This window comes from Stigmatopora argus, chromosome 12 (genome assembly GCF_051989625.1).
Source record: "Stigmatopora argus isolate UIUO_Sarg chromosome 12, RoL_Sarg_1.0, whole genome shotgun sequence".
NCBI lineage: Eukaryota > Metazoa > Chordata > Actinopteri > Syngnathiformes > Syngnathidae > Stigmatopora > Stigmatopora argus.
The window spans coordinates 15,794,760-15,818,706 of record NC_135398.1 but is presented as its reverse complement, the minus strand read 5'-3'; the positions used below and the strand labels follow the sequence as shown (position 1 = coordinate 15,818,706).

The following is a 23,947-nucleotide window of genomic DNA, read 5'->3' as shown; positions in this document are numbered from 1 at the left end:
CCCCCTCTATCTCTCTCCCTCTCCCTCTTTTCCTCCCCCTCTATCTCTCTCCCTCTCTTCCTCCCCCTTTCTCTCTCTTCCTCTTCCTCCACCTCTCCCTCCCTCTCCCGCTCTTCCTCTTCCTTCCACTCTCCCTCTCCACCCCCTCTCCCTCTCCAATAATTTACTTTAACAACACTCAGCAGGTTGCACCACTAAACAGAGAGGGAAAGAACACAAGAATGGGTTCAGTAAATTTTGTCTGACCAACCCGGTTTGCACACATTCATCCCCACATAGTGGATGAAGTCTGCCAAGTGTCATATTTCGCAGTAATTTTAATCATTACAAGTTGGACTTCATTAAACTGGTATCAGCCGATTTGCACAATGAGCAAAGGTGGTGATCCAAACTGATGGAAGAAATTAATCACTGTTTAACCAACCTCCCAGACAAAGGTGTGTTGGACTTTAAACAGGTTTCAACAAGCCAAATTCAAGACTTTTTGAAGACCATAATGAATACAATTTGACACAAATTTAACATTAATACTGGCAAAGTACAAAAGATAAGAAGGAAAACTGGAGGCCTGGAATTCGTTGAAAAGTATTTGAATTTATTCAGAGCTCTTTGCTGGGTAATCCTAGACCTTGATGCTTCGGCTACTGAGCAATAGTGGCTGACTGATGCCGTTAACTGCAGGCATTTTATGACCGCCTTGTCCTTTTCTGAATTGCAATAGTGTTCTAATGCCATTATATCCAAAGTTTTAAAGTTTTCTTGCACAGAGTACAGTGTACTTCATATGCCTCTGTCGGCTTCTACCATGCACCTACCCATAGGTACAACTACTGTAATTTGGTTCCGTTTAAAGTTATCTCTGCTGATATGCTAACTAAGCTGCCAACACACGATGTCTCTACAGCAATATCATTAGCATCGGAAGTAGCAAGTGCCAGTATTTAATCTATAAAATCCTTATAAAGCGTGATTTATGGGTGTGAGTGTGTGTGTATGTTAAGATTCTCTCGCTACGTTTGTCCAGACCGTGCAACGTAGAGTTGAAATATTTTATGTTGGCCAGAAACGGTCATGGAAACGAAATGGTCGTAACGTCGGACGCCTTTCCACGTCATTTACAAACGTCATTTTCGGAAGAAATTCCGCCAGCGAGTTTCTCGGTGCTCCCCGAAACACTTTTCCCCCTGTCGTTACGGGAAGACTCAGCGAGACACGATGCTGTTGGCTGCATTGACCCAATTTAGTTTTAAGGTACGTCATTTACAAACGTCATTTTCGGAAGAATTTCTGCCAGCGAGTTTCTACGTGCTCCCCGGAACAGTTTTTTTTTCCCACCCATCCACAAATCACGCTCGATCTATTTTAAAATCCTTATGAAGCGTGACATATGGATGCGTTTGTGTGTGCACCTGGAAACCACACTGGAGTGCTTCCTCTTAGACATTTTCGCTTAAAGTTAGTTGCATGAACTACGCATCAGCACCACTATTGTGAGTTTTTATTTTTGTCATATTTTCACTTTGGTTTACAATGTTTTACCAAAAATAACAAGGTCACGAGGGTGCTGGACCCTATCCCAGCTGACTCCAGGCCAGAGGCGGGGGACACCCTTAATTGGTGGCCAGCCAATCGCAGGGCACAAAGAGAGGGACAACCATACACACACACCCATAGCTAGGGGCAATTTAGTGTCCAATCAACTTACCATTCATGTTTTATTATGGTGGCCAGACACGACTGTCGGATCATAATAGGCAAGTGATTGCATTTCCTTACCTTCTTTAAGTGTGTAAACTCAATCTTTTATTTGTTAAATACCCATTTTTCATCAGAGAATTTTTTTTAATAGTGCAACAATTGTCTTTTGGTTCTAAACAAGCAGGGGGGCCCGGCAAAGCTTGTTACATTAGAACAGACAGGATAAGCCATTTTTAAAGCCTTATTTCATGTACTCTTAAAAAAAAAAAAATAATTAATCATTCAAATTTATCAGCATAGGAAAAAAAAACTATTTTCACCCAATGGATAAAATTATTCATTTTAATGTGACTTCTCAGGAACGTTAAAACTTTTTAAGATCCTGCTATAGCAGGGGTCTCAAACTTGCGGCCCGCGGGCCAACTGCGGCCCTCGGGACGATAATTTGCGGCCCCCGTCTTAATATGAAAGATCGATTTTTTTTTATTTTTTTTTTTTATTTTATTTTTTTTTTTTTTACCCCTTTCCCCATGATGGCGCCGTTTAAGTGGCAGCCAGTGGCAGTAGCTCTGTCCACTCATGTTTTTCTTGTTTTACAGCATGGTTTACATGAAAAATTAGAGGGAACATTGACATGCACCTGCTTTTGGCAGGTGTGATACTGGTGTGCCGATAGCGAGCAATGATGATGTCGTGACCGGATGATTCGCCTAAAGACGTTTCGCCGACGGACGTTTGACAGACGGACAGGTCGTACTAGTATTTGTTAGTTTAATGATTAAATACAAATACTAGTATTTGTATTTAATCATTAAACGCTGTTTTCAGCTGGATTTGACCGAATTTGAGAGCATTTTGAGCGAATGGACGTCTATAGACGTTTTTTTGCCTCCATCGCGATATCATCCAGTATTTGTATTTAATCATTAAATGCTGTTTTAGGATGGATTTGACCCGATTGCTGTCATTTTACGGCTCGGTTCTGCTACATCTGCCTGCCCAAGAGTGCTTATTCCCGGACTGCCATTGATGGTAGACGAACATTGATTTTTACTATAATTTGGACAACACCGGCGGCGGGCCGGATTAAAAATCCTAACGGGCCGTATATGGCCCGCGGGCCGAGGTTGAAAAACTTGTACACACACGATCCGGCGGGGCGAGCGTTCGAATCCCGTTTCGGCGAAACCTCCGTTCGGCCGAATGAACGTTCGGTGGAACGTCCATTCGGCGACCTGCCCGTCTGTCAAACGTCCGTCGGCGAAACGTCTTTAGGCGAATCATCCGAGTACCGATGATGTCGCTCACACTGGTACTCAGTGCGCTCAGGGAGGTTGTCTTTCTGCTCAGACCAACAAAAAATTAGAGGGAACTTTGGTTCGGAGCTGAATGAACCAATCACGGTGAGGTATACGGCTCTGGAGGGCGGGACATCGGCCGTGCTGTCCAGTGCCTCGCTCACTCACTCATTCATTCCTCCAATCAGCTGGGCGGAGGAGAAGCCGTGAGGCCGATTACTCCGCTCGGCGCGCACACTCCTCCGCTGCTCTCAGCATAGAACTGAATGAGGCGCTATGATCCGTGATCCAGCCTGTGTCAGTGTCTGTAGCCATCTCCGCGATTGAAACGGAGAGCGAAAGTGCACATGCGCCACAAACCCGCGCGACTGAATGTGAAAGATCAACCCGAGACTCATTCCAAGTGGAAAAACATATTACAGAGCCCCAGAGATGTCTGTTTCAAAGCCTGCCGTGAAGAGAAAGGTCGGTGATGAGCACAGACAGTTTCAAGAAAAGTGGGGAGTGCAATATTTCTTTGTTGAACACAGGGGCACCCCGACGTGTCTCATTTACACTGAAAAAGTTGCGGTGCACAAGGAATACAATTTGAAACGTAATTGTACTACGAGACATGCTGAGGAGTACGAAAAATACCAGGGAGATGAGAGAGCCAACCAGGTTGCCAGTCTTAAAACACGTCTTCTGAGGCAACAGGATCTCTTCAAGAAGGCTACCAAAGACAGTAATGCAGCAGTCAAAGCTAGCTACGCCGTTTGTGAGTTGATTGATCCTGTGCTAAGTGATCCCAAATGGCTCATGGACTTGGCTTTTCTTGTTGATATCAAATTTTTGCGGACCCCTTCAGCTTTGATGTGCAAGATGCCCCTCCTGAGCTTCAAATGGAGCTCATTGACCTGCAGTGCAACTCTGCACTCAAAGCCAAGTTCAGGGAGGTGAGTGGAGAAGCAGACAAGCTTGGGCAATTTTTGAGAGAGTTGACCCCCAGCTTCCCTGAACTTTCCCGAAGGTTCAAGCGGACCATGTGCCTTTTTGGGAGCACATACTTGTGTGAGAAGCTCTTCTCCACCTTGAACTTCAATAAGTCCAAGTACAGGTCCAGACTTACTGATGAGCATCTTCAAGCTCTACTGAGGGTCTCCACTGCTTCCTCCCTCAAGCCAAATGTGACTATGTGAGAAGAAGCGCTGCCAGGTCTCTAGCAGCAAGGAGTAGGCAAGAGAAGCCGTGTTCAGAATATTTCATGTTCAATGTTCCATTCAAGTTCAGAAAGCTAAAGGTTAAAGAGCTGTTAATACAGACATTTGAAACGGAATAAAAATAATTCATTTTCTCTACTTAGCCAGCCAGTGTATATCTACTGTATGCTCATTAGTATTATTTGGTTTTGTATTACTGATTGATTTATTTTTTATTCATCTTTAAGTTAATTTATTTAATTCATTATTTTTTGTTAAAAAATAAAGATATTTGATAACGTTGGAATGTTTTATCAGTGCTTTTCTTGTGGAAATCCTGATGTGGCCCAGTCTCACCCAGACTCGGCCTCTAGCGGCCCCCAGGTAAATTGAGTTCGAGACCCCTGTGCTATAGGTTTCACTGCAGTTTGATTAGAAGCATCAAACATGCCACAAAATGTTTAAAAAAATTACCTTCATTGGTGGATATTTGTGATATGGTGCAGCACCTGTGGCTAACTCAATGGCAGTGATTCCAAAGCTCCAAATGTCAGCTTTAAAGTCATAGCCACGGACCTGTTTAAATAAGCGGAATAAAAACATAAAAATTAAAATCAGTAAAATCCAATTCAAAGGATGCCATCAGTCTATCAAAACCATATCCCACCTGCTCCATGACTTCAGGGGCCATCCAGCATGGCGTCCCCACAAACGTTTTCCGAACCTTGTTTCTTGTCATATCCCCACCTGCTGCTAGAAAAGCACTCACACCAAAATCTGGCCATGAGGATGTAAGAAAAAGAAGGGCAGAGAAAAGATTCATGGTCAAAAATTGTCCCCCAAAATAATTCAATGTCTGATTTTCTCACCAGTAGGAAAATTTATACTGAGAAAAAGTTATTTATGTATATTCTTTCTAAAAACACAATGTTAAATATAGCAGTCATGATTGCTTCTTTCAAATTTCATTGTATGTAAATATTTCAAAAAAAAACACCAAAAAAGCATGTTTTTCATATTTACTTGTTAAGAAAACTGAAATACTGTTGACTACTTATCTTGACTACTTATCTTGACTACTTATCTTGATTACTTATTATGTTGACTACGTACTTACGTTGATTTTTTAATCATTAATGGGTGCACTTCATGGTGAAATTTAAATTTAATTATGCTTGTATGATATAGTTGTGGTCAAAAGTTTACATACACTTGTGAAGAACATAATGTCATGGTTCTCTTGAGTTTCCAGTTATATATCTGATTTTTCTCTGATAGAGTGATTGGAACATATACTTCTTTGTCACAAAAGCCATTTTATGACTTTATTATGGGTTAACAGAAAAAGTGATCAAATCTGCTGGGTCAAAAATATACATACAGCAACACGAATTAGCAATTTTGGTGACTTAGAAAGTTGTGTCAGTGAAATGAGCTTCATATCATGGCCTCTTAACGTCTTGTGAGTGATTATGAGTGACTACAGCTGGTGACTTCTCTGAGGCCATTTAAATAGGGCTTATTGGATGCAAACGCCCACAAACGCTACAATGGGAAAGTCAAAGGAGCTCAGCATGGATCTGAAAAAGTGAATCCTTGACTTGAACAAGTCAGGAAAGTCACTTGGAGCCATTTCAAAGCAGCTTTATGCTTTAGCCTTATGCTTATCCTTTCAACAGGGTTCTAATGTAAAGACGATTTACGAATAATGGGTTTGTATTGTTTTCATGTAGGGTTGGAATGGAGAAGAACTGTGTCAAAGACGGGTAAACATTTGGCGCTAGGAGGTATTGGGGGATGTTAGAACTTCTTATAGCGTCAGGCCGCAATAAATAATGGGTTTGGTATTTTATTTTATTTTAAATTATATTTGCTGTTAAGAGACCCATGTTCTTGAAACTCCGGATTAACACTTAAGATGGGAGTTTATTAACGCGTGTCGAATTTGATGTGAATCGGACAATTTTTTTATTAACGATTTTTTCGATCATCGATTTTCAATACTTTTCGGGGGTGCTTTGACACAAAACGTAGCCTATGACACTCCCAGACGCCTATAGTATAACTGTGTGAATTTTCATGAACATCGATTCAGCCGTTTCAGAGTCCATAGGGATCGAACTGAAAATTGGCTTAGCCGTTTTAGAGTGCATAGGGAACGAACAGATACACCCACAGACAGATATGCACACGCACACAGGCAAAGATGCATTTATTAATAAGTTTAGATCTTTGCTGTTCAGAGACCCATGTTCTTGAAACTCCGGATTAACACTTATGGCGGGATCTAACAAACGTGTGTCGAATTTGGTGCAAATCGGACAAAGTTTTTGAAAACCCGATTTTATTGATTATCAATTTTCTTTACTTATCGAGCGTGCTTTGACACAAGAGCCTAAAACACTCGCAGACGCCTCAAGTATAACTGTGTGAATTTTCATGAAAATCGGTTCAGCCGTTTCTGAGTCCATAGGGAAAGAACAGATACAAACAAACACACACACACACACACACACACAGACAAAGATCCATTTATATAAAAGTATAGATATAGATAATAAAGCGTACAAATACAATGTGGCACATATTTGCTCACATAGGGTGCACTTAAGTTGTTATAGGCGTACACAATTTAAAATGATCAAAAAAAACGTATAAAATACAGGAAAAACATATAGGTTGGCAGGTATGAAGTTGGGTTCTCCAAAAGTGCTTTTGCAAACTTTAAGTGAGTCTGTTTGCAGTTTGTCTGTTTGTTAACTCTCTGTAGAGCTTCTCCTCAAGTAAAATTCTGTGAATTATTGAGTGATGCACAGTGACACCATCTGCGGTAAAAATGTGGTTGATGATGATCTGTGCGTTGTCTTTGACCATTTTTACCATCCTGCGCCTTGGCATAGCCAACATTTTTCTTTGCCTGCTACTTCTTGCCTTAAGAATTGTGTTTGTGGTTGTTTTTTCGACATGTTGCTCATAGTGGAATCTGGCAGCTAATATGTCATAAATAGCTTTTTGTAGCTTTCTATTAAACCATAGTTTTACTCAGTCCTAAAGTGCCATGAAAAAGTATTGCCCGGTTCCTGATTTGTGTGGTTTTTGCATATTTAACGCACGCACGCACGCACGCACACACACACACACCTAATGTTATTAGGTTCAGGGGGCAATTACTATTTCACATAGGGCCAGACAGGTTTGTAATTTTTTTCTGCCTTGGTAAATAAAATCATTTAGAAACTGCATTTTCTATTTCCTTGGGTTGTCTTTGTGTCATACTAAAATTGGTTTGACTATCTGAAACCTTTTTATGTGTCTTTTCTTTTGTGCACCAGCACTCCGTTTTTCCTTTTGCTTCCCGCTCTCTGGGTCTTACTCCGCTTTGCAGCGGAAGACGTCCAGGACAGTCTGAAGTTTTAATAAGCGCAGGTGCAAATTTTCATTTCCTATAAAACCAGTACTAAGAAGTTAAATGTATTCAAACCAACAAAATGACAAGGCAGGGACAACAACACATTTTTGTTCCAGTGAAATTCAGTTTTGAGTCAAATTGCAAATCTTTCTGTTAGTCTGAAACTTTTAATTTTGAAATGTTACTCAACAAATTATCTAATCCAACCACTTAATGAATTATAAATAAGTGATGCAAATTGTCAGGGGTGCCCAAATCTTTTCATAACACTGTAAACGAAAATGCATGGGAAATATAAAGATTTGCAATGCAAGAATGTCAGGATAACAATGTATACAAATCATTATTTCTTGATTTGAAGAAAGGAACAATACTGTACCAGCAATTTGAACTGAGCCATCATCTCCAAGAAGAATATTTCCAGCCTTTAGATCACTGTTGGCGAAGAAAATATATCAACCATTGTGATAAAAAAGTACTAATCATATGCGTGTAAGTTTAAAAAAAATTCAATGGACTGCAGGAGCAGGACAGCAACACAAAATGCATTCTTGATGGCAGGAGTTTAAGGTGTATCAGTTTCTGTTTTTTGTCATATATGCACCCTATATGAGCCTTTTTGACCAAGAGAGCCATGAACAATTCATATAAAATGTCTTTTACCATGTCAGCATTCTCACCCTCTTGCTACTGTGACAGTGAAATTTCCCAGGAAGAATAAAGTTATCTAATCTAATCTAATAAATTTTAAAGTAATTCCTTGAGAGCCATTGCCAAAATTTAAAAGTAAAAATGCGTGTGCATTTTTTGGGTCATTTCAACACTTAAAGTACAATATGTATCTAAATTCCTTTATTAACAATTACTGCCAGCGCCACTTGGATGTGCAAATGCGAGGCTCCAATTGATCGATGTCGGGGAGCTCGAGGTAGTGTCGCGAACAGTGATGTGCCAACGCAAGGCACTTTTTGGTGAATTCAGGATTCTCTTTTACCAGCGGGTTCCATATTTTAGCTTACTGGTCAGTGGAAAGCATGATGCACCCATCCAAAGAGACATGTCTGGCTCGCGAGCTTTAGGTTCCCATCCCCTAAACTAGAGCAATAATTGTCATTCCTGGTAATTGCACCGGCAGAGACATTTCACTGTCATCTTTATTTTTTTTACATATTTATTTGAATTTATTACGCCTGCATACCCCAAACACAAGTGTGCATATATATATATACAGTGGTACCTCGTCATACGACCGCTCGTCATACAAAATGCTCGTCTTACGGGGGAAATTTCGATCGAATAATTCGCCCGTTATGCGGTCAAAATTTCGTGCTGCGACCAAGCCGGGTCTTTTTTGCATATCTTTCGTGTATAACAATATTTACGAGCACGGAACTAATTAATTCAGACGAGTTTCTCATACGACCAGGAAACGCACAACGCGCATGCAAAAAGAGGGCTTTCTGGGTAATGAAGTATACTCCTGCACACAAAACCATAGGCAATGGCAACCTTTCTCAGATTAAAACTTCATTACCCACAATCACTACTTGGGAAGCTCAGCTATGTCATTTCCTGTTATTCTTTCTTAGGAAAGCTCCTGCGATCGTTTTTTAAAGACTATTTCTCGTTGGCAAGTGGTCGTGCGTTATCCTATTGTGAGGACATTTGTGTGCATCATTTTGGGAATATTTTGAAGGCAATGCAACAGCAAACAGTCCATCGATAGCGAACGTGAGGGTGGATGCGTGGCAAACCGCTAACCCGGCCAGAACGAAGGTAAAAAAAGATTACAACAAAATTAGAATTCAGTTTTGTGTAAAGTTACATTAAACGTATGTTTGAGTGTCTGTATATATTAATCCAAGTTAATTTAAATTTGTTTGTTCCGTTTACGAGTGCGTTGTCGTGGAAAAAAAAAAGGAACCCCCCGCCCACGCCCCCAAACGTCTCTGTCTCCCGTCGGCGAAATCTGCCCAATTTTAGTTAGATTAAACACATTTTATTACTATTAAACCACTAGTTATGTGTTACTTTGTTAATAGATGGCGAATTAGAAGAAATAAAACATTTTTTCCAATCCAATATCCTGTTTTTGGTGTTTTTTCAGAGGGCTGGAACGAATTAATTTGTTTTCCATTCATTTCAATGGAAAACGTCCGCTCGAGTTACGAGAATCTCGTCATACGAGCTCAGTTCCGGAACGGATTAAGCTCGTATCTCGAGGTACCACTGTATATATATATATATATATATATATATATATATATATATATATATATATATATATATGTCCATTGTCACAAGCAACGACAAGCTACATGTAAGGCAGAACATGAAACAAATCTCAATTATTCCTCATCATTATACTCTTGATTTATGAACTGAGGTAGCGTTCAACCCAGGTGATTAGATAAACAGTAAAAGTTATATAATCGGGTGAAATTCATGTAAAAACAGTCCAGCAGTCACACCAGCCTGTTTTCTTACCGATGAATTTGTCCATTTTTATGAAGGTATTCCAGGCCCTCCAATACTTCCTTCAAGATTGTGGCAATAGAGGCCTCATCCAACACGCCAGACTTGTGTTCTCCACGTGAGATGATGTGTTTGATTATGTCCAAGACTGAACCTGAAGTAAAATACAGTAAATAAAGTATTAAGACAAAAAAATAGTGGTTGTCACTAAATACATAGACTCCAAGCGAAAGGAGTGTATAGTTCACATTTACACTGGGCAATAGTTCAATGATTAAATGAAACTGAGGAATCGGCTATTATTTGGCTATTGGATTGGATAACTTTATTCATCCCGTATTCTGGAAATTTCATTGTTACAGTAGCAAGAGGGTGGGAATGCAGATATAGGAAAGGCATTTTAGACATAAATATATAGGTAATAAGTTAATAAATAAAATAAATACATGAATAAATATATAAATAAATAAGCGTGTTGCTGTTTTTGTTAAAGAGCCTGACAGCTGATGGGAGGAAGGATCTGCGGAAGCGCTCCTTCCTGCAATGAGGGTGCAGCAGTCTATTGCTGAAAGAGCTTCGGAGGGACTCCAGAGTCATGCAGGGGGTGGGAGGTGCTGTCCATGATGGACATCATCCTGGTCAGCATCCTCCGCTCTCCCACTTCCTCCACAGAGTCCAAAGGACAGCCCAGAACAGAGCTATTGTTTTTTTTATTTTTTTTATTATTGTTGCTCTATTCACACGCCTTTAAAATATGTGTTAAGTAACCAGACAGTCAATTGTTGCTATACATAAAGGCTGGTACAAAATCATAATAAATATCCATGTGAAAATGCCATTGGTGTCTGCCGTATAGAACTGTCTAGGGATGTATTTCACAAAGCAGTTTCAATCAACTTTGAGCCTAATGTGATCCTTCACCACTTCACGGCTTCAGTACATCATGTTTTTTTTAATATATAAAATAAAAGTTCATAAAAATGTCAAAATTCGCGCTCAAACTCGGAAAGTCAGGGCACTCAGTGCAGAAGATAAATTTCATGTAGAAGAATGACGCGCAGAATAATACAAACAGCTGAAAAGGATGTCGTGTTGTCTTTTCCTCTTTCGCATAGGGCAGACAAAGACTACGGCAAGTCTATTCTAGCATTGTTTAGATTGTTTGACGTTTTAAATGCCTCCTAAGCGTCCCATCATAATTTAATCTACCATGCGTTACATCAAGAAGGAAGAAGTGAAGACGGCAGCAATATTTCCAAGGACACGAAGCGAGTGGTAACCACGAGGAATAAAATCATCGTTAAGATGGAGGATGCCTTATCGGTCTGAATTTCGGACAGTAGAGAGAAGATTCCTCTGGATAAAAACAATTAGAACCAAAGCCAAGACCTTTTACGAGAGCATATCAGGGCCTGGACAAAAATATTATTTGTGCGAAAAATTTATTTGTCTCACCAAGTAAATCAATTTTAATTTTGGCCGTAAAAATTAATAACTGAAAATTATTGCAATATCTTTCAACTCCAGCTATTTAATCTTTTGCAAGTTTACAAAAGAAAATCGGTCTTTAACTCGACACGTTTAAAAAAAGTCTTTGTTTCACGATAAACCGCATTTTAGCGCTTTTGCGTTGTTTACAATCTGTATAAATTGTGAAAACTACATCAGATTCTGATAGCCATAGTCTGCCCTCTAATCATTAAATGATGCCCATACCACGTCCAAGTGGTCAGTGTTGTAGTCCCCAAGTTCTCATAAGTGGTGCACAATGCGTGCGGTCAACGAGGTTGGGGAAATGCATGAGCCAATCAACAAGCCCTAAGTGTCCCAACCAATAATTATGCGATCACACGGATTATGCATGCTATCTTGTGTGTGCACTGCACACATTCACAGCATTTGACCTTGAACGTATGGAATCTTCGCAATGTGTGTGCAAGCGTGCAGATGCGTGTCTTGGATTGATTTTCTGCACGCATGTTTTTGGAAATTTCTCGCGTGCTACGGAGAATGGCAGAGGAAAATTATTGCAAATAATTGTGGTTTGGCAACCAATAATTGATAATTTTTCAGCAGAAAAATACATATACCGTATTTTCTCGAATATAACACGCAGATTTTTGCTATATAATTCATTCCAATAGATGGGGTGCTTGTTATAATCAATAACTAAAATAAATTACAAATTTTCGATCGAAAAAAGCATTGTCAAACTCACTTTGACGCACGGACATTGTGCAATTTCCAACTTTGAATTCAAAATACACGCATATTAAAGATCGTCAAGCCTCACAAACATCACAATCCTGCATTAATAAGCTGGAAAGTAGAATACTACATTGTAGTGTAGTACGTACTTGTATTTAGAAATATGTCCAGCGGGGGGCAGTACATTCCCTTGTTACATGTGATAGTCTTTTCCATTGTGCATATCTTCAAATCATTTATTTATTCAATTTGTATGTTCCTTTTCTTGTTTGAGAATGACAATAGATATTTGAATTAAAACATGGTATTGTCAATTGAAATGTAGTCAATGTTCAAGGAAGTCTAAAAGGTATTGCAACATAACATGTCTACATGATATGTTTGTCCACTCTGTGTATCATCTATTGTCCTAAAATTCAAACGCATAACTCCACCAACTGCACGACACTCGACACGCTCGTACCTGAAGATTTCTCTATCCGGTTTTGAACAAAACAATCGTGAAACGAAGAAAAAAAGGTAAGATTTCTGATTTTCGTCAGCGGGAAATTTTAGGTGTGCACTATATTCGATTACTGCGTTTTTCCAGATGTTTTTGGCCCAAAATTACCTGTGTGTTATTTTCGAGTGCGCGTTTAATTCGAGAAAATACGGTATTTAAATTGCACAAGCTCAACTGGAAATATATTAATGGAAATATATTGCAATAATTTTTTAACAATTATTTATTGCCGACCCCTGACCTCTGGACGAAGACAATGAAGATGAACCTCATCCCCGTTCTAGTGCTGCGAGTGAGCATCGTAGTTTTATTGCAAGCAAGGGCTGGTTTGAAAACTTTAAGATGAGGTATGGTCTTGAAAATGTTTCGCTGTATAGGGACGCTTCTTCAACAGGCTAAGAGGCAGCGAAACATTATGTCGAGTTCCCTCACATAATTCAAGAGAATGGTTGGTTATCTTCCGGAACAAGTTTTCAACATGGATGAGGCTGGCCTTTTTGGAAGAGGATGCCTTCCCAGACATTGGATTGGATAACTATTCATCCCGTATTCGGGGAAATTTCATTGTGACAGTAGCAAGAAAAGGCATAGTTATAAGTTAGACAGTACAGTCGCAAAGGCCGCACAACAACAAAGCAAAAGCAAAAAGTACATTCTTAGAATTCAAAGATTAACTGAAATTGCGGATCATCATGTGTGGGAATGCTGCTAGCTTCATGGTAAAGCCAGCCTTTAACCACAAGTTTGACCATCCTCATGCTTTAAAAAAGAAAGAACAAAGCTTTGTTGCCTGTTTACTGGATGAGCAACCGGAAAGCCTGGATCACGTAAGCCCTACCAAAGGACTGGTTCTTAAACTGTTTCATCCCAAACATGAAGCTGTACCTCACTGAAAGGGGATTGCACTTCAAGGTGTGGACTGTGCAAGATTGTCTTTATACAAGTAAAATGGACTTGGAATAAACATATAATTAACCTGTTCTTTTGAATTTATATAAAGAGTAACTATTTTCACTGAGTACAGTATTTAAAGTGTTTCCAATTTTTATATATACAGTGGTACCTCGTCATACGACCGCTCTTCATACGACATTCTCGTCTTACGACGGAAATTTCGATCGAATAATTCGCCCAAGATACAATCAAAATTTCGTGATGCGACCAAGCCAGGTGGCCATGGCACTGTCTTTTTTGCATCTCTTTCATGTATAACAATATCTACGAGCACTGAACGATTAATTCAGACGAGTTTCTCCTACTCATCGACCAGGAATCGCACAACGCGCATGCGCGGGCAAAAAGAGGGCTTTCTGGGTAATAAAGTATACTCGTGCACACAACGCCGATAGGCAATGGCACTCTTTCTCAGAATGAAACTTCATTACCCACAACCAATACGTGGGTAAGCTCAGGTGTTGCATTTCCTGTTGTTATTATTATTATCTAATACGGGGAGTATTATATTACTTCTCGTTCTCTGCTCCCAAGAACATCTGCGGCACTGGCTCGCAATTCCCTCTTTGTAATATTTCTGGTCGCAACTCTCTCTCATAGGCGTTCAAAGCGGTTGCGACCAGAGCCATTACAACGAGGGAGTTGCGAGCCGGTCTTTATGAGCAGCGGAGCGATCGCTAAAATGTACTACAAGACTATTTCTCGTTGGCAAGTGGTCGTGGGTTATCCTATTGTGAGGACATTTGTGTGAATCATTTTCGGAATATTTTGAAGGGAATACGTAGTACAACAGCAAACAGCCCATCGATAGCGAACGTGAGGGTGGAGGCGTGGCAAACCGCCAACCCGGAAAACGAAGGTAACAAAAGATTACAACAAAATTAGAATTCAGTTTTGTGTGTTGTTACATTAAACGTATGTTTGAGTGTCTGTATATATTAATCCAAGTTAATTTAAATTTGTTTGTTCCGTTTACGATTGCGTTGTGAAAAAAAAACCGAAACCCCCCGCCCCCTCTGTGCGTCTGTCTCCCGTCGGCGAAATCCGCCCAATTTTAGTTAGATTAAACACATTTTATTACTATTAAACCACTAGTTATGTGTTACTTTGTTAATAGATGGCGAATTAGAAGAAATAAAACATTTTTTTCCAATCCAATATCTGTTTTTGGTGTTTTTTCAGAGGGTTGGAACGAATTAATTTGTTTTCCATTCATTTCAATGGGAAACGTCCGCTCGAGTTACGAGAAGCTCGTCATACGACTTCAGTCTCGGAACGGATTACGATTGTATGTCGAGGTACCACTGTAGATTAAATTTATATATTAATAAATTTAAGTGTTATATATGCTTATAACTGTAATATTTAATAAATACACTTGTTGATAATTGTACTAGTGTACATGAATTTTTGCATAGGCGCAAACACGTAGTATTGTAGTAATAATAGGGGTGATCTACTTCGTGGGTTTTCAATATCGCGGCAATTTCTGGTCAACATCTGATCTACGAAATTCGAGGGATTACTGTAATCCTGGACTCAAGAGTTGAAGTCCTCTGAGATAGAAAATGCCACATTCTTAGTTACATGACAACAGATGTGTTACTTTAATTGACTTGAACTAGTTTCACCTGGTGCAGCCAAAACATAAAAAGCCATCTACAAAAGCTCTGATTCAATAATTCTTGGCAACAGAGGGCTTTGTATTTCACCCCATTTGTAAGAAATTTTAATGAGTTCAAATGAAACGCAATGCAAATCCAAAAAGATTGGTTAAAGCTGTTTCAGGGCGAGGAAGACTTTTGTCACCGCTCAGCATTAATTTTTAAAATGTTATTTAAAAAAAAACGTTTACAACACATCATCTGCTTGAACATTATTCCCTGACTGAACATGATAATGCTTGCAAATTAAGGACAGATTGACTCGATGGGTGGCATTGACAGCTACAGAGAGGGCTATCAGCAATCCTTCAATTCCAGCCTCTCCCAGCCAAAATGGAATGGATGTCTTCCGCAGTCAATTGCACTGAAACATGCTCACTTACCCCTTTGCAGTTAAAAGATGCGTTAGAAACAAAATTACTCAACAAAAAAAATGCAGCACCCCTGTAGCCCTTGTAAGGATAAAATCTACGGAAAATGAATGAATGAATGAATATGTATAACAACATATCACAACAAATGCTCGTTCAGACCTAAAGTATTCAATTTTCATTCATTTGTAACCCTCTGAAAAAAAGCCCCCAAAGAGAGAGAGACAGACAGAGAGACAGACAGAGAGACAGACAGAGAGACAGACAGAGAGACAGACAGAGAGACAGACAGAGAGACAGACAGAGAGACAGACAGAGAGACAGACAGAGAGACAGACAGAGAGACAGACAGAGAGACAGACAGAGAGACAGACAGAGAGACAGACAGAGAGACAGACAGAGAGACAGACAGAGAGACAGACAGAGAGACAGACAGAGAGACAGACAGAGAGACAGACAGAGAGACAGACAGAGAGACAGACAGAGAGACAGACAGAGAGACAGACAGAGAGACAGACAGAGAGACAGACAGAGAGACAGACAGAGAGACAGACAGAGAGACAGACAGAGAGACAGACAGAGAGACAGACAGAGAGACAGACAGAGAGACAGACAGAGAGACAGACAGAGAGACAGACAGAGAGACAGACAGAGAGACAGACAGAGAGACAGACAGAGAGACAGACAGAGAGACAGACAGAGAGACAGACAGAGAGACAGACAGAGAGACAGACAGAGAGACAGACAGAGAGACAGACAGAGAGACAGACAGAGAGACAGACAGAGAGACAGACAGACTGTATGGATGCTGTCGCGGAGGAGGTGTGTCCCGAGAAGAAAGATGCATTTAATGCCGTAAGTCTGTCGGCGAGTACAATCACCAGACGCGTTGAAGAAATCGGGAGTAATGTATATGCCCATCTGCAGCAGAAGACGAAAGAATTTGACTTTTTTTCATTAGCACTGGATGAAAGCACGGACGTGCAAGACACAGCGCAACTGCTCATTTTTATTCGTGGAGTTAGCGCAAACTTTGAGATATGCGAGGATCTGGCAGCCCTCCAAAGTCTAAAAGGGACTACAACGGGAGAGGATATTTTTGACAAAGTGTGCCAAACCATGGAGAAGTTGGACCTGGACTGGTCAAAGCTAGCTAGCATCACGACTGACGGGGCTCCTAGCATGGTGGGCGAAACTCGCGGTCTAATGGGACGCATGAACCGGGAGTTGGAAAAAAGGGGTCTCACCGCCCGGCTACGAGTCCACTGCCTAATTCACCAGCAAGCACTGTGCTGCAAAGTGTTGACGTGAGAGAGATTCTGCTCTGACAACTGAGCTGAACTTTTATCTGTTAAGATTGTGCATGGCACAACAGAAAGTTAATGTTCCATGACTTTTTTTTCTATGAAGAACCCAGAGAGAGTTATTTAGTTATTATTTATTTCATAAATAGTGTTATTTATTTCCTGTTTTTTCTGTGAAGAACTCAGAGGGTTATTTAGTTATTATTTATTTCATTAATAGTGTTATTATTTGTTTCCTGACTTTTTTTCTGTAAAGAACCTGGAAAGGGTTATTTGGTTATGTGTGGCTTTCTCGAAAACAATAAAAATTTTAAGCTCCCCTACGATCGTCACACTTTCTGTTACAAACTGACACCGGCCCCCCATCAGAGAAGGAAAAGGTTATGTGGCCCTCACAGGAAAAAAATTGGGGACCCCTGACCTACACATTCAGTCAAGGACTAATGTTAAAAAAAAGCACAACGATTGAGCGATATTAAATTAGTACTCACCACCACTGAGCAGTTTCATGACCAGCCAAAGTTCATCCTTCACCACAAACGAAGTGTAGTATGATACAATGTTGGGATGGTGGCACTGGCTCATTGCTTGGATCTCCTTCTGCAAAATTAGATCATGACAACATTACAACTTTATCCTCATAAAGGTTGCAGGGGGTGCTGCAGCCAATCCAGCTGTCTCCGGGCCAGAGGAGGGGGACACCCTGAATCGGTGGCCAGACGATCGCAGGGCACAAGGAGATGGACTATTTTACTCTAAATACCCAAAGATAATTACATTTAATTAAAGCCACTCTAAATTGACTAACTGAGGTTTATATCATGAGAATGCCATAAAACCAAGGTACATTAATGTCTAAAGCAACCAGGTCCAGATATGTCTAGTTTGTTCACAAAGGCTAACAAATGAACGTAATTCACTTCTTGAAAATACAATGTATTTATATCATTTTTACATGCTAGTATGATATGGTGACAAGTTTCAACAACAACCGTATTTACTCGCATATAAAAAAAATGCCTTGAAATTTTTGAATTGTACTATTTCTCGCGTATAAGCCGCCTCCCGGATTCCCAATGTTCACCTCCATATTCATGGTTTTAATAGGGAGTACAAATGTGTTCCTTTGAAGGAAAATCTTAAGAAAAATCATCACAAGTGGTGTTTCTGAGATACTGCATGAATCAAAATCACATTATTAGCAGGGTGTCTGCAGGTTGGAACAAGTGCAATTTTAGACTATTTTAGACCTTTTTTAGACCATTGTGGGTTAAATTTAAGACTTTCACAAAGTATTAAAAATAAGAAAAAAAACAGATCCAGATTGCATTCAACTGATATTAATTGTCATTGAAACAAACAGACTACAACACGCAACATTTTCAGGTTGTTTTAAAAAAAAATTCAAAATAACGCCTCTACTTGAAATCCTGAATGTTGAAAAGAACCACATTTATACATATTTTAGATATTGAGAGAAAAAGAGAGAGCCCAGGAGTGATAGTGAGTGTGTAGTTTTATTGTGCTTTCCGCTAACAGTGATTTCCGCTAACAGAACTACAAGGACAATAAGCCACCCCAAAAAACGGAACGGCGTGATAAATAGACGCAAGAAAAATATTTGTAAAATGTATTCTACGTCGATATTTTGAACTTTTGCACTAGGTCTTAAATGCCCCAAATGAGATTTTAGACTTACAGTGGAAAATATCTTGGTATTTTAGACTTTTTTAGGCCTAAAATTGCAAATATCTATTTTTAGACTCCACGGGCACCCTGTATTAAGGTCAATATCATAAGGAAGTTAATATGTCTGCCTTTGTTAATGCAAAATATCAAATTATTCAATTTGAAAAAACAAATAAGTCTATCTTGATGAGAACCTGATGCTTTCTAATTACAGAAATTACAATTTTCTTACCAGAAGTTTATGATGTTCTGGCAGCCATACTGCTTCTAATGCCAAAATATCTCAATTCTTTCAATGGGTCATATTACTCCAATAGTTGTCACTTTTGAAAAAGAAATACAACGGAAAAAAAATATTAGCGATTTAGCTTAGCGTTCCGATGTTCTTTGATAGCGCTGGGACACCTCATCTACACAGATTCTCCGGTCAGAGACTGAGACGAAGGCACACAGATGATTCTTCAGCTTCATTTATATCAAATCCAAGTAATTGACAATGTAGAGGATTCTTCTTTGACAACACATTACAGTCAACTTTGATGAAGACCAAATCAAACTCCGCTGGAAACGTTCGCAGTGCTTTCTACTAAAGACTACAATTCAAACTACAACTATAGGACCCCAAGCTGTCCACCTAAGTGCCTGAATGAAAATAAGGATATAATCTGCTTTATGATGAAAACAACGGAAAACATAGGAAATTTATAACAATCAGTGGAATTTTGTTTTATTTCAAAATCAAGGCTACTCGCGTTTGGCCAGTCAGAGCGCGTTTAACTAGGTTTAGACAGCAGCGCCCTAGTTAAGATGGCTGCCCAGGGACCTAAATAAGATGTCTGCGCACCGAGCGAGCAGTGACGGGAACGCGAGTTTTTTCACGTTTCATGCCAGATATATACGTTTTTTTTCTTGAATTTCATTCATAGACATCTAAATAATTTTAGTTTAGCTTTTTATCGGTTTATCTTTTCTTTATTTTGAAATAAATGACCGTATCGGCATTCGCTTGCATCGTGACATCACGGCGCACGCAGCGGCACCATTTTGTCGTGACATCATCGTGTCACGGCGTCAACGTTTTTTTGCATGTCGTGTTTTTATGCAAATATAAGCCGTACCCTCGATTCAGTCATCATTTTTTTGGTCCGACAAAGGCGGCTTATAAGCGAGTAAATACGGTAGTTTAAGTCCAAAACTGCATGCTATCTTTACATTCATTACTATTAACTTTGAATAATGTTGGCATGGAGGTATAACATACTTGATTCATTTCTATTATTTTTTTCAGTTCATATTTTTTGTTATGGCTCCTCTGACAGTAGGTAAGACCTTGTTCACAGCATGGCCCTTGGAACAGCAAAAGTAAAAGAAATGGATTTGATTGGTAAAACATTTCCTAAGATTAGGGTGCAATAACTGACATGTATAAATGGTATGTAATACTGATCATAACTAAATACTTTAAAACCTTGTTATTCCAGCACATAATGGGGAAAAATGTGTACCGGTATAGAACAGAACGTATCTACCTGTCCAACATAAGATAATAAATGTCACAGAAAAACTAACATCCTAAATTAATAGTGCGAATATATTATGTAAGCAAGCAAATGGCACATTTTTCAGTGGAGAAACACTTTTTTGCTCTGTCCCCAGTCTACATGCGTTAAGAAACATTGTTTCCACATGTTTTATAAGTCGTTTTGAGCCTTCCCAGTGAGATCAGACCCAAACTATTTCACACCGTACTTTCACTAAACATGACACACCACAGAAAAGATGGTAACTATCTCACACATCACTCGAATTTCTTACCAGAAGTTCATCCATACTAGTTTGACACTTTTCAAGGTTGATACGTTTAATGGCCACCTTCTCCTTTCTAGGTTTGCAGGTGGCTGCTTGGACCACTGCTGTGGCTCCACTGCCTGAGGAGAACAGAAGCGGGTTTGAAGCAAATCCATTCATTTTCTGACGAATGTTATCACGATATACACCGTCACACTTGAATGTTCTCTAATACAAGCCTAAATCTTGCATTGATAACTGTTGGGACAGATTTACTTGACTTTATCACTCGTTTAACTGTGGAGTAATATTACTGCATTGCATCAATAGACGTTTTATTCTGTTACAACATGGATGTGAAAAAACAGCTGTCACCGCAACTCATTTGTTCTGTACAGTCTAACATTAAGCTCGTATCTCGAGGTACCACTGTATTTCAAATTGCTCATGTGTTGGGGAACTCGTATGTCAAGGTATTACTGTACTATAGATCTTAGTAGTGATTGTAATAATAATAATCGGACATAGGCTTTGTCCTCATCATTGACTTGACAAAAGCCTAATTGGTATGATGACAATTAGGCTTTTGTCGAGTCAATGATGATGGCAAAGCCTATGTTCGATTATTATTATTACATTCACTACTAAGATGTATAGTACAGTAATACCTTGACATACAAGTTCCCCAACACATGAGCAATTTGAAATAAGTGGTACCTCGAGATACGAGCGTAATTCGTTCCGGGACTGAGCTCGTATGTCGATTTTCTCATAACTCAAACGAACGTTTCCCATTGAAATGAACTAAAAACAAATTAATTTGTCACAACCCTCCGAAAAAAAACACCATAAAAACAGGATATTGGATTGGGAAAAATGTTTTATTTGTTCTAATTCGCCATATATTAACAAAGTAACACGTAACTAGTGGTTTAATATTACTAAAATGTTTAATAGTACTAAAATTATACGGATTTCGAAGGGGGAAGAGGGAGAAGGACGGAGAGGGGGGTTTCGTACGACCCGCGCCTAACATAACAAACAAATTTAAATGACCTTAGATTAAAATGCAGACACACTCAAAAATAAGTTTAATCGAACCTAACACTAACCTTAATTCTAATTTTGTTTGACATTTTGATACCTTTCTTCTCTTGGCTCTTTATGCCCCGCCTCCACAATGACTTTCAGTCAATTTCGAGGGATGTTTGAGTTTGTATTCCCTTCAAAATATTCCCAAAATGATGCACACAAATGTCCTCACAATAGGATAACGCACGACCACTTGCCAACGAGAAGTAGTCTTGTATTAGCGATCACTCCACCAACGGGGGCTAACGGGGGAAAAACACTGAAAAAAATGCAACCCTCCGCCCAGTGCTCGCAGAGACATTACAAAGAGGGAGTTGCGACCAGAGAGACATTACATGAGGGAGTTGCGGGGAGAGCCAGTGCCCATGATGTTCTTATGAGCCGCATCTCGCGTCCGCTGTCTGCTCGTATATCAAAATTTGTCTCTTATATCAAGATAAATATTTGCTCGAAATTTTACACGTATCTCGAATTGCTCGTATGTCGAGGTACCACTGTACGAGTACTGTACTTGAAATACGAGACAAATTTTGAGATACGAGCATATGAGACAGCCAGGTGGCCGAGACGCGAGCAGCTGCTTATGATTTCATCGCACTGTCTTTCTCGCCGCATCTCCCTTGAGCAAAGATATCCACGAGCACTGGGCGGAGCATTGCATTTTTTCCGTTTTTTTTGCGTTAGTCAGTGCAGAATTAAGGGGAAAAAGAATGGGTCCAAAGCAAGCCGGTGCAATAAAGGGTAGTGTGGAGAAAAGGCGTATGATGACAATCGATATTAAGCACGAAATACTCAAAAAACATTATAGTGTACGCGTGACTGAGCTGGCTCGCCAATACATATGGAGAAGCAGGAAGTTCGCCTTGAAAGCTTTGGTGGAATACATTAACATCTTTACCTTGGTTATAGCACAAGGTTTAAATTTAGTGTAACGTAAGATCAAAACTTTTTTAAGTGTGTGTGTATAGCAGGGATGTCCAAACTATTCCACAAAGGGCCGCTGTGGGCGTGGGTTCTCATTCCAACCCATCAAGAGGACACCTTTTCACCAATCTGGTGTCCTACAAGTGCAATCAGTGGATTGCAGTCAGGTGCTTCTTGTTTTCTGCAGAAATCTCATTGGTCAAAGTGTCTGTACTGGATTGGTTGGAACAAAAACCTGGACCCACAGTGGCCCTCGGGGACCGGTTTGGCCACAACTAGTGTATGAGAATCTAAGTTCATTTCAGTTAAATTTAAAGTTTATGTCATGTTACAAGCGCATCTGTCAAGTCTCTCTCTCTCTCTCTCCCTCCTTCGCTCTTTATCTCTCCGTGCACTCCACGTTGCACTGAATAATGTATCATTTTAGTATTAAACATGATAACCATTAGTTATTTTTTACTCTGTTAGTAGATGGTGAATTACAACCATTAAAAAAAAATTTCCACTGTAATTTCTTTTTTTGTGTTTTTTATCCAGAGGGTGTGAACTAATTAATTTGTATTTAGATCATTTCTATGGGAAACGTTGATTTTAGATACGAGTAAATCGACACACGAGCTCGGTACCGGAACGCATTAAGCTCGTATATCACGGTATGACTGTAGTCTCTAATGTAGTAGGTAGAAGTGCAGCGTCCCGTACGAACACCACCCACTCCTCCGGGCGTCTGACGAGACTACTGGCGACTATGGAAACAAGCCTAGCGTAATGGCGTTTTGGGGATATGTCTTTAACGATCTAATCGAACGAATATTATGAATTTTACAGATTGAGGCGACGTGTCGTAATTGTCCTTGGGTTGCACGGAACACGACTCGGCTAACTGCAGTTAGCATTTAAGGGCTATCAGGCAAACATTAGCAAGCTAGGCTACTAACCGATCACCTCGTTGAGAACGTAGTCATCCTTGTCTATTGACCAGGATTGTGTAGACTGGTCGTCTGCCATAGTGTAGATGCGAGGACGTTTAAGTTGCGTGTCCTATTTATTTCAAATGCGTAAACTGAAATGATCGCGTTGAAACTACTCCATTTGGTACAATTAGTACCGACTGCGGCTCTTCCGCGACAAATGCGGCGCTGCTGTCAACACAACTTTAGGTGCGACTGACGCATAATATGACGTCATCACAAATTGGAAGGAACAAAGAAGCCGCCATATTGAGTGTACAGAGGTTGTACACTCTTATGTGATTTAAAGTTCGTAAGATACGATCGTATGCCTTTGATGTTTCTTTCCAAACAATAGATACATTTTCATTGTCCACACAATGAGCAGATGAACAGATCAAGGTTTTACCACCTTTATAAAAAATACCGATACTAGACAATAC

General features: G+C 39.8%; 1 protein-coding gene across 1 annotated transcript in view; it reads right to left on the bottom strand.

Moving 5' to 3' along the window:
* Positions 1–23,746, bottom strand: part of LOC144085406 (serine/threonine-protein kinase OSR1-like) — a 42,180-nt gene extending 18,434 nt beyond the window's left edge. The window contains exons 1-7 of the mRNA XM_077614642.1: positions 23,493–23,746; positions 20,566–20,678; positions 17,553–17,661; positions 10,071–10,212; positions 7,963–8,018; positions 4,842–4,951; positions 4,649–4,750 (exon numbers count right to left, since the gene is read on the bottom strand). Coding sequence (XP_077470768.1) covers positions 4,649–4,750; positions 4,842–4,951; positions 7,963–8,018; positions 10,071–10,212; positions 17,553–17,661; positions 20,566–20,678; positions 23,493–23,562 — 702 coding nt within the window. The 5' untranslated portion in view covers positions 23,563–23,746. The remainder of the gene's footprint in view (positions 1–4,648; positions 4,751–4,841; positions 4,952–7,962; positions 8,019–10,070; positions 10,213–17,552; positions 17,662–20,565; positions 20,679–23,492) is intronic.
* Between the last annotated feature and the right edge of the window lie 201 nt (positions 23,747–23,947).